This window comes from Chrysochloris asiatica, unplaced genomic scaffold (genome assembly GCF_000296735.1).
Source record: "Chrysochloris asiatica unplaced genomic scaffold, ChrAsi1.0 scaffold00290, whole genome shotgun sequence".
Classification (NCBI taxonomy): Eukaryota; Metazoa; Chordata; class Mammalia; order Afrosoricida; family Chrysochloridae; genus Chrysochloris; species Chrysochloris asiatica.
In genome coordinates this window covers 3524860-3536134 of record NW_006408808.1, presented here as the reverse complement: position 1 = coordinate 3536134, position 11275 = coordinate 3524860, and the positions used below count along the sequence as shown (strand labels likewise).

The following is an 11275-nucleotide window of genomic DNA, read 5'->3' as shown; positions in this document are numbered from 1 at the left end:
TGGTTTTAAGTGGAAACTGTCACTTTAAATTTTGAGGAGATCTGTGCACAAGTGTAGTAGAACCCTCCAGTGGTGGGGGTGGGGTGTCCACTCACTAAGGCACCCCCCCAGTCGTCAGAATGGAGGTGTGCAGATAGTGTCCACACGTTTATCTCCGCAGTTCTGTCAGGTGTCTGTGGCTGCTCTGATCCTTCCCCCGCTTAGTCACTTCAAAAATGGCGGCTCCAGGACCATCTGAGCGTCTTGGATTAGAAAACAATGGATTTCTTGCTTCTGCTGCAAATTCCCCTAGCTGTAAGCCTTCCAACCTTCTAAATAGTCCTTTATATGTAATTCAGAGTTTTGGCACTCCACTGAGCCTGCTTGGTCTGGTATTCTGTGTTGTTGCTGACAGAGCTCCTTACTGCACTTCCACCCTATCCACCATCTTGTTTGTTCTCCACGCTGTCGACTTTTAAATTGGATTATTTGCTGTTGTAATGATCTATAAGTTGTAGAGTCCCTTGTCTGATACGTCATTATGAAAAATGTTTTCCCATTCTATGGGTTCTCTTCTTACTCATTTGGTAAATTCTTTGGATGCACTTAAGTGTCTAATTTGTAGGAGGTCCCAGTGGTTTATTTTGTCTTCTGTTTGTGTTTTAAGTTACCTTTGATTGTTTATTTATGTCATATATCACAGCCCCTAAGTTTGTCACTATTTTTTCATTGATGATCTTTATGATTCTAGGTTTCACATTTAGGTCCTTAATTCACATGGAGGTTGTTTTTGTATATGGTGTGAGATATGGATCTTATTGCATTCTTCTGCAGATGGAGTTCCAGTTTTGTCAACACCAGTTGTTGAAGAGACTGTGTCTTCCCCATTTAGTGTATTTGGCTTTCTGTCGAAGACCAAGTGACTGTAGGTAGATAGATTTACTTCGGGATTCTCAATCTGTTCCACTGATGTGTGTGCCTTTTATTGTAATAGTATTGGCTGTTTTGACTCCTGTGACTGTGTAGAAGTTTTGAGATTAGGGAGTGAGAGGTCTTATTTATTCTTTAGTTGTTACTGTTGTTAGGTGTTGTTGATCTCTGACTCATATTGATCCTGCATACAACAGAATCAAGCCCTGCTTGGTCCTTCGCAACCCTCACAATTGTTGTGCTTGAGCCCATTGCTCCTGCCACTGTGTCAGTTCATCTCATTGGGGGTCTTCCTCATTTTACCTGTCTCTCCACTTTACCAAGCATTATGTCCTCCAGAGACTGGTCCTTCCTAATAATATGGCCGAAGTATGAGAGATGAACTCTTGTCATCCTGGCCTCTAGGGAGCATTAGCATTCTGGTTTTACTTCTTTCAACATAGATTTGTTTGTTCTTATGGCAGTTCATGAAACTTTAATGCTGTTCTTTAACATCATAACTCAAATATATCAGTTCTTCTATGATCTTCCTTACTGATTGTCAAACTGTCACATACATAAGAGGTTATTAAAAATATCATGGCTTGTGTCAGGCACACCTTAATCCTCAAACTGGTATCTTTGCTCTTGAACACTTTAGAGAGATGTTCTGCAGCAGATTTGCCTAATGGAATACAGTCTTTGATTTCTTGACTGCTGCTTCCATGTGTGTTGATAGTGTTTGCAAGCAAATTGAAGTTTTTGACAACTTTCATCTTTTCTTTATTTATCCTGATGTTATTTACTATTCCAGTGATAAGGATTCTTTTTTTTTCTTTGCTTTGAGGCGCAATCCACACTGAAGGCTGTGGTCTTTGATTTTCATCAGTATTAATATTAAGCCCTCTTCGCTTTCGGCACGCAGGGTTGTATGTTTTGTATATCGTTGGTAATTAGTCTTCCTGAATTCCTGATGGCATGTTCTTTTTCACATAATCCAGGTTTTCTGATTGTTTGCTCAGCATACAGATTGAGTAAATATGGTAAAAGAATATATCCCTTGTATATACCTTTCCTGATTTTAGACCTTACAGTATCCTCTTTTTCTGTTCAAACAACTGCCTCATGGTTATGAGCACAATTAAGTGTTCTGGTAGCTTTTACTTTTTCCTGAGTTGCCCTAAGCAGTCTTTTCTTTCTTTGGTTTTGGAAAGTTTGTTTATGTTATGTCTTGGTGATATTCTTTTGGGGTCTATCCTGTTCTGGTCTGTTAGCTTCTTGAATGTTTATCTTTTCATCTTTCATGATGTTAGGGAAGTTTTCTTTCAGAAACTCTTGCCAATTTTCTCTGTGCTTTTTATTGTCTTTTCTTCTTCTAGAATTCCAGTGCCCTCTTAGTTATTCCTACTCATGGTGTCCCACATTAATCTCAGGCTTTCTTCTGGTTTTTTTTTTTCATTCTTTTTCCATATTGTTCTTGTAGGTTAAAGGGTTAATAGTATTGAGAGATTTATCTTCAGGAGTACTCATTGAGACTTCCATTTATTCAGCTCTATTCCTTTGCCCCTTCAGTGCATTATCCACTTCTGAGATTTTCGTATTAATCTTTTCATTTCTGTTTGCAGGTTTTGTATTGCCACAAACATTTACGTTGATTTTTTTCTGTTCTTGTAGTGTTTTTTTCCTGCTGTACTAATTGTGGTGGCTCTGTGGGTTCTGTGCAGGACTGCAAGGTCAGTTTGAGCCACAAGCTTGGTGATTCAGACTTACCAGTTGCCCCTCAGAAACCCTATACTGGGTTGCTGTGAGTTCGAATTGACTCGATGGCATTTACTAACAACAGCAGCAGGTGATGAAAGTGGTTTGTGTTCTGCTATTAACCTAAAGGTTGGCAGATTGAAGCCCCCTAGCAGTACTGCAAGGAGAGTCCTAGTGTGGTGCTGTAGGCTAAGCACTGGACTGCCAGCTTTGCTATCGATAGTTCAAACCCACCACTTGGTTCCATGGAAAAAGATGATACTCTGCCCCCTGTAAGATTTACAGCCTCAGGAACCCTGTCTAGGTGGCTGTGAGTCAGCACTGACTTGATGGCAATGAGTGAGTAGTACTGCGGAAGAAAGGCCTGGTGCTCTGCTCCCATACAGATTGCAGCCGAGAAAACCCCGTGGAGCAGTTGCTCTCTGCCCCGTGTGAGTTCGTCCGCCAACAACAGGAGATTGTGTAAAAACAAACATTAGACGTCTCTGATTCCCTTCACCTGTTTGGTTTGTAAAATGTGAGAGATGCTGAGGAGTTTTTTATAACTGGTGTGATAGATTTCCATGGGTTAATGACATATTTTCGCTGATGATCAATTGTGCTGCTTTGTAATTTAAGGACTTCATGAGACCTTGCTTTAAATCTGCAGATTAACCCTTCCTGGAAGAATTGTTGAAAATGGAAGTGAGCAAGGATCCTATGATGCAGATAAAGGTATTGTGTTTGGAATTTTTTATAGTTTATTTATTTATTTAATATTTATTTATTTAATATTGTGTTTGGAATTTTTTATAGTTTATTTATTTATTTAATATTTAATATTTAACCCACAGTCACATCACTGTGGGTTAATGAGCCAGACTGCAGAGACTTTTGAACTGCAAATTCGGCAGTTCAAGTTTACCAGCTGCTCCTAGGAAATGCTATACAGGGTTGCTATGGGTTGAAACCGACTCGCCGACACTTAACAACAACAACGTGGTGGAGTATTGGTGTGGCGCAATAGGATAAGCATACTACCTCTAGGTCTGTTTGAACTGCAAGGTCAGCAGTTCAAATTCTCCAGCTGCTCCTTGGAAGCCCCACCCAGGGTCGCCATGATTCGGAACCGACTGGTCAGCACCCAACAACAACAGTAACAATAGTACACTGGCTGGGATTTAGTGGCCTTGGCAGGGCCAAACCAAAAGGTTTTGCAGGCTTTGTATGTGCTGTCCACCACTTTTCGGTCAGTTTGTTGTACTGTGAAGGCTTGTGTGGCTGTGATTCTGGGAGCGATGTCATTTTAAATACCAGCAGGGTCACCATGTTGGACAGATTTCACTTTGGCTTCCAGACAAAGATAGGCTTGATTCAAGGTGGCCTGGTAGTGCAGTGTTTAAGCTGCTAGGAGACCAGTGAATGATTCAAAACCACAAGCTGCTGGAAAAGGAGTAGGTTGGTTAAGAGCAGGCTTGACCAGAGACCTGGGAAAGGAGGTACCAAGGGAATCCATGACCTGAAGACATTGAAGTTTCTGACGGATCTCTACCACCAGAGAAGCACACCCACACAGATGGATGACCCTTGTTACTACAAAGCAGAATCTGTTGAATGGGAATGTATAGGTGACTTCTACAGGGGAGTCTTTCACGATGGCTGTCTTCCCCTTGACACTCACAGCACCACTGTCATATCCCAGATATGAGGGGAGGAGACACAGACTCCCGTCTTTCAGTGGTAGTAGGATCAAAGAATTGGGGGTCAATTTGTTCTCACCACTGTGTGGTTATCCCCAATTTAAAGCTGAGCATTACAAAATTGTCAAAAATCATATTCTGAGAAATTGATGGAAGGCAATTCAAAGCCAGCTTTGTTTGATTCCAAATCAAGTGCCCTGGTGGCTCTGCTACAGTGGCCCAGCAGGGCCAGTTCTAGCTAAGGAGGCCCTGGACTTTATTTGTCTTGGTCATTGACGAAGCGGCGACAGTTCCACTGTATCTTTAGAGTCTTTTCCTTTTTTAAACAACAACTGAGCACAAGGCTGTCTCTGGATTATTTGTAAGTCAGCAGTCAAACTCTGCTAACCCTACCTCCATGTTGACGAGTCCTCTCAACAAGAAACAGTGTCACCAGGTTGAAAGTCAGCAGAAAGTAGAACTTCCCAACTTGTTCCCATTGCAGTTGTGTTCTTCAAGAGTTGTTGTTGTTCGGTATCAGAGTCAGTACGTACTCACAGGGACCCTGTGCCCCACAGGATGAAACGCTGCCTGGTCCGTGCCAGCCTCACAGCCATTACGCTTGATTACGTTGCCGCTGCCCCTGTGCTAGTCTAGCTTACTGGAGGCCTTCCTCCTTTTTTTGCTGGCCAGCATGATGCCCTACTCCAGGGGATGGTCCCTCCTGGTAATATGTCTAAAGTATGAGAGACGAAGCTTCACCATCCTGGCTTTGAGGAACATTCTAGCTGTACTTCATCCAACACAGAATTTTTTGTTCTTCTAGCTCTGGTAGCGTAGTGGTTATGAATTGGGCTGTGAGCCGCAAGGTCAGCAGTTTGAAACTACCAGCTGCTCCGTGGAAGAAAGATGAGGCTTTCTGTTCCCGTAAAGATTCACAGTCTCGGAAACCCTGTACAGGGTCGCTATGAGTCAGAACCAATTCCACGACACATAACCACCACCAGGTGTCCATAGTACTTTTAATATTCTTCTTCAGCACCATAACTGAAAGAGTAGACCCACCTACTAAACTGTTGTTGCCAAGTGCCTTCGAGTTGTCTCTGACTCACAGTGGCCCTGCATAGGGCCTTCAGAGAGTGGCTGGCGAATCTGAACCACGAGGTTCAAAGTGACCCCACGGTCCAGTGCATTGTCCCACAGCGCCACACCAGGACTCCGGTGAACTAGCAGCTCCGGTTATGCAAGCAACCCACACTCTGAGAGGCTGCACAGTCTACTTAGACTCACCAGTTGTTCATGACTAGTTTGAAGATGCTCATCCATCTAGAATGATAAGCACAGCCATTATGGGTATCCAACATGAACACCTGCATACTCTGAAATGCTCGTTGGAAACTGTTCTCATTTCCAGGTGATCCTTCAGGGGAGTATAACAGATTATAGACTTAATATTAATAGTAATGATATTAATATTAAGAAAATATTCACTGTTTCAGTTGGATAGCTGCTATTGCCAGTTTTCTCCACTTGAGAATAAAGAATTCGTGCCCTCCCATTGCCCATTCCAGCTGCCCCCTGTGAATCTGTAGACCAGGTAGTGGGGAATGAGTTGTCGAGCACACTGGCTCACTGTTGGATTTGAAGACAATTAAAAGTCACAGAACCAAGTTTCTCATCCTCTTCAAGTCTCTAGTACCTTGACTACTAAGGAATACTGGTGAGCACGCTGATAACTGAGAGGTTCTGTGTTCAAAGCCACTAGCTTTGGGGAAATACATGGCCATCTGCCCTTGAGTCATATTCGAGTCTTAAAGCCACCACATCTAGGGATTAATGTGGCGCTCTGGGATAAAGCCCTGGACCACAAGGTCGATCTGAACCGCAAGGTTGGCAGTTCAGACTCACCAGCCGCTCCTCAGAAACCCTACTTAGGGTCGCTATGTTCTTGTTTATTTTTCACTTTGGATTCTTCCTATTAGGGTAACTATATAATAAATTCTCAGGAAACGATATGTTGCAAGTTCAGTCTGTCCCTTTTGCCTTTTCTGTTTCTTAATACTGATTGTCTACAATTTGTGAATTCCTTGGCAATTATTTCAACAGGCTTTTCAAAATATTTCACATTATTTTGCAAAGCAGAGTTCTTTTTTTCTAGAAGTTTTATTTCCATCTTTCCCTACATTCAAAAGTTTTGAACGTTTAAAAGTAACAGTTGGAATGTGCAAGGCAATTGATTGTAAAGTTTATGGTTGATTTATCAATTATTAGAAGGAAGTTTTCTTTCATAATTTCACACTTAAAATTACAAAACATGTAGGTGATCGAGGAACAAAAGCAGTCCCTGGCTGACATTTAAATTTAAAGGCTGATTGAGTTTTCTTAGTGTGATTGATAGCTACTTCATTTTCACTAGCCATGAAGTAGTTGATTTTGCCCTTGTGGAAGCTCTGGATTTTCCTTTGCCACTAAATCTGGAATAAAAATAGCTTGTGTACCTTTGTGTGATTTAGTCAGTGATTATTTATTGACCTCTGTGCACTGGGTTAAGAGAGGGAGGGTAGGAAGAATTAAGTGACAAAATTCTAGCTCATAATGCGAGGTAATTAATGTGATAATGAAGTATAATGCAACTGCCTTCCTAGGTAGTAAATCTGTTTTTAATTGCAGATAGGTTGCATAGTGAAGCAAAGTTATTAAAATTTAAAAGTACACAGGGGTTTAGGAAGGTTATTTATGTGGATATATTTGGGTTTAGTTATATCTGGTATGCTAGAAAATAGTTCAGTACCCTCAAACACAAAATGTTTTAAATGAAAGAGTAATAAATAATGTAATTAAGTTTATTCATAGGGGTACTTAGGTGAGGTTGTTAAATCCAGTCAAGGAAAGAAAACATGAGCATAGATAGAATTTCAGTCTGCCTTACACAGGCTTGAGGCATATGTCCCTTGAAATTACAAAGATGTTTTATTAAGCCATAATTGCTTTACATAATTTTGTATGATTTTGAGAGTGCTGTGATTCTCTATTGGGTTGTTGTATTTTTGCTGTGTGCAGTGCAGTTGATTCTGACTTACAAAAACCCAAGATGACAGCGAAGAACTGCTCCCTAGAGTTGCCTAGGCTTTAATGTTTGAGTTAGTGGCTGTGTGGTTAATCATTGTGGTACCACATTTCCTCCTTCCTGGGTTATTGTTGTTGTTAAGTGCTGTAGAATCAATTCTGACTCATAGCGACCCTATATTAGTTTTCCAAGGAGCGGCTGGTGGGTTTGAACTGCGAACCTTATGGTTAGTCCAGTATCCTGATTTTTAAAAACATTTCTACATTTTATAAGTAGCTGTTGGTTAATTCTAAACTGTTGTACCTTTTGATCCATGGAGTTTTAGAAGTTTTGACTTAGAATTTTAATAATACTGATGGGTCTTTCTGCAGCTTTAAAAGATTTTTTTCTTGTCAAGGTTATAACTCAAAAACAGTATTTACGAAAGGTAAGTGCTGTTGAGTTGATTGCCACTCATATCGACCCTGTATAGGATTTCTGAGGAGTAGCTGTGGGTTTGACCTGCAGAACTCATGGCTAGTAGTCCAGTGCTTATCTTAGAATGCCACACTATTAATAAAGTCATAATTTTGGAGCTTATGAATTAGAGTTATATTTTACCAAGTCATGTTTCTTAGGTATGTATGTGAAGCCTTTAATCTTTGAATCAATCTGAGCATAGAACATATTTGTCTTTAAGGAATTTTCACCATTCGGTTGCCCAAAGAGACTCCTGGTCAACATTTTGAGGGGCTGAACATGCTGACTGCTCTCCTTGCACCCAGAAAATCTAGGAATGCGAAGCCACTTGTGGAAGAAATAGGTATGTTCATTGCATTTGGGCGGAAATTAATATAAAAGAAATATTTGGCAAGTTATGTGTAGGGCAAAGGAATATAGTGAATTTAATATAGGAGAAAATTCATACGGTGACAAAATTTATGGGGTAAACACATGTGAAAATATCTCATTTGATGGAATATGATTGAAAAAAAGAGTCCTGTTAAACCATCATGTCAGTCACATTTTTGACCCTTTGAGACAGTTTCCCTGTTTTGGGGAAAATTTTAACTTTTGAGCTAAGATCAGAACTATACAGTTCAGTGAGCTACATAAAATAACATTTCCATCTCCCTGGAATCTTGCCCTGTGCTTTCTCCCATTTACTTCTTCCTCTTTCTTCTCCAAGGTTTTGACTTTGTTCAGTTTTGCCTGTTTTTGAATTGGAGATCTCCACGTGCCTTGGCATGTGGGTTGGGAAGTTCCCAGTGAAAGGACCCTTCGTGGCTCTTTTTTCCTGATGATAGATAGATAGTAGGTCTCTCTCTATCTGTCATCTCTCTTTCTCTCACACACACACCTCTTTTGTTTCTTATAAGACAGAAGGTGTTAGATCAGATCAGGACTGTGATGGGATTTAGGGTGTTACATCTCACCCTTCACCCATTTATAACGGATTGGCTTATCGCATCAGATCACATCAGAGGGATTGTTTCATAACTGTTAGACCACTGAGAATTATGGTCCACCCAAACTGACACACATTGAGGGACACAATTCATTCCTATAGTATATCCGTATTGTAGCTGTGGTCCGTTTGCTTTCTTTGCTGTGGAGTATTCCAGTATGTAATATACTAAATTTATTTATACAGCTTACTATTGATGGGCATTTGGGTTGTGTCTAATTTTTGGCTATTATAGATAGTGGTGATAATGAATACTGTTCTTGGCTTTTGATACACATGTTGTTGATGTTGTTAAGTACCTTGGAGTCATTTCCGACTCATAGTGACCCTGCACTGGGTTTCTGAGGCTATAAATCTTTATGGGAGCAGAACGCTTCATCTTTCTCCTGCGGAACTACTGGTAGTTTTGAACTGCTGACCTTGAGATTGGCAGCCCAACTTGTAACTTCTATGCTACCAGAAAGGGTATTTTTTCTATGCTGTTTTTTTCTCAAATAGTAACCTGTTGTTAAGTGCCATCGACACGGTTCCAACTCATTGACCCTGTATGGGGTTTCTGAGGCTTTAAATCTTAGTGGGAGTAGAAAGCCTCTATGTTCTCCTGTGGAGTGGCTGGTGGGCTTGAACTGCAGGCCTTGTGGTTCACAGCTCAGTCAGTCCTTACTATATGGAGCTAGGACGTTCACTACTTTTATTTATTGTTTTAAAAATTACTGTTTAACATATTCAGGTGCTTCTGAGGTTTCTGAGGAAGGACTAGAAGAGGATGAAGAATTTGATTGGGAAATTGAGCAGTCCCCCTATGAGGAGGTATCAGAAGGCGCGTTGAATCTGCAGTGCCACTATGGATTTGGCAACCTACGGTCAGGCGTGTTTCAGCGGCTACAGGTATATTATCTTAAAACAGTTTTATATAAGAGGAGTTAAAAAAGGTTGTGGAAAAATTACCTTCTCTCTTCATTCTTTTTTTTTTCCCATGAACTTTTTGATGGCCCCTCATATGGGATTTTACTTTTAGTTGTGCTTGCACTTGGTGATTTGTTATTCTCATTTTTTTTTTCATCGTTAGCTCTGAACATCGTATTTCCTCTAAAGTGAAAATAATAGTTGCCTCCACTTGTTGTGAAGATTGCACAAGGTGGAGTGTACACAGAAGATCCCTGTTCATGTTGTTGTTGTTGGGTGTCATGGTGCCAGTTCCATCTCATAGTGACCTAACATGTAACAGAACCAAACACTACCTGGTCCTGCTCCATCTTCATAATTGTTGTTAAGCTTGAGCCCATTACTTCTGCCATTATGCCATTCCATGTGGTTGGGGTCTTCCTCTTTTTCGCTGACCTTCCAATTTACCAAGCATGAGGTCCTTCTCTAGGAACTGGTCCAAAGTATCACCAACAAAGTCTTGCCATTCTGACTTCTAAGGAGCATTCCGGCCATACTTTTCCTACACAGAGTTGTGTGTGCTTCTGGCTGTCATTGGTATTTTCAGTATTCTTCTCCAGCACCATAGCTCAGATGTGCCAGCTGCACACGATATTCACACCAGTGTTCATTCGCTCCAATGTCATTTCATTGCCATAGTTACAATCCCGTCCATGCATCATCGTCAACCAACCAAAGGGTATACCCTGCAAGCCTGCTCTTCCCGCCCCTGGTCATCAGCACACAGCCCCTTTCCCTCTCTGAATCTCAAGTCCCCAGCCACTCCATCTCTCCACGTCATCGCCTTTGCCTCCATCTCCGACATCACTGCTTCTCTGGGTAGTGTCCCACTCTCCGTTCTTCTCCATTGATGGTCCCAGGGGCCTCCGCTCCTAGACTGCAAATTTAATCACTCCCCTCTGTGCTGTAAAATGTCCACCTTTACATTTCCATCCCTCACAGTCAGTCCTGATAACAATCATTCACTATTGCATCACAAGAGACCTAGCCGCATTTCATTTCATCAGCCTTTCCTAGACAGGTTGGATACTACTCATTGGAGACTCTACTTTCCTCCGGGCCCTGTGGCTCTAGGTTCCCTCTTGAAAGCTTGTAAGCCTTGTAAGCCAGTCACTTCTTGCCTTTGTAGCCTCCCCACCCCCCATTTTGGGTAGCCAAGGTCCAAGTTGCCCATCCCTGTCTACTCTGTGTGTGGAGGGGGTGGGAATGATTCTTGCAGTAAGGATTTGTTTACTCTTTTGAGCTACTGCATCCATAGGTGTAGGTCAAGTTCAAGTTTATCAAATTGTATCAGATGACGCTTCTTTTCCTCTTCTTTCTTCTTCGGGTTGAGCGCTGATCATCCAGTCATTGGAGCCAGGTCAAGTGGGTATTATCTACAAGTGGGGTGTTCTTGCGTCTATACATGACTAGTTACTCTTGATGGAAGTTGGGTGTAATTTCCTGCTAACCTGATTAATCTTCATTTGGGCTAAAAATGATGTTGCTTGTTGCTTCTCTGTTCCTCAGACA

The 11275-nt window shown here is 41.4% G+C and overlaps 1 protein-coding gene across 1 annotated transcript in view; it reads left to right on the top strand.

Moving 5' to 3' along the window:
- Positions 1-11275, top strand: part of SHQ1 (SHQ1, H/ACA ribonucleoprotein assembly factor) — a 190571-nt gene that overhangs the window by 4292 nt on the left and 175004 nt on the right. Inside the window, exons 2-4 of the mRNA XM_006874633.1 lie at positions 3296-3360; positions 8051-8173; positions 9549-9706. Coding sequence (XP_006874695.1) covers positions 3296-3360; positions 8051-8173; positions 9549-9706 — 346 coding nt within the window. The remainder of the gene's footprint in view (positions 1-3295; positions 3361-8050; positions 8174-9548; positions 9707-11275) is intronic.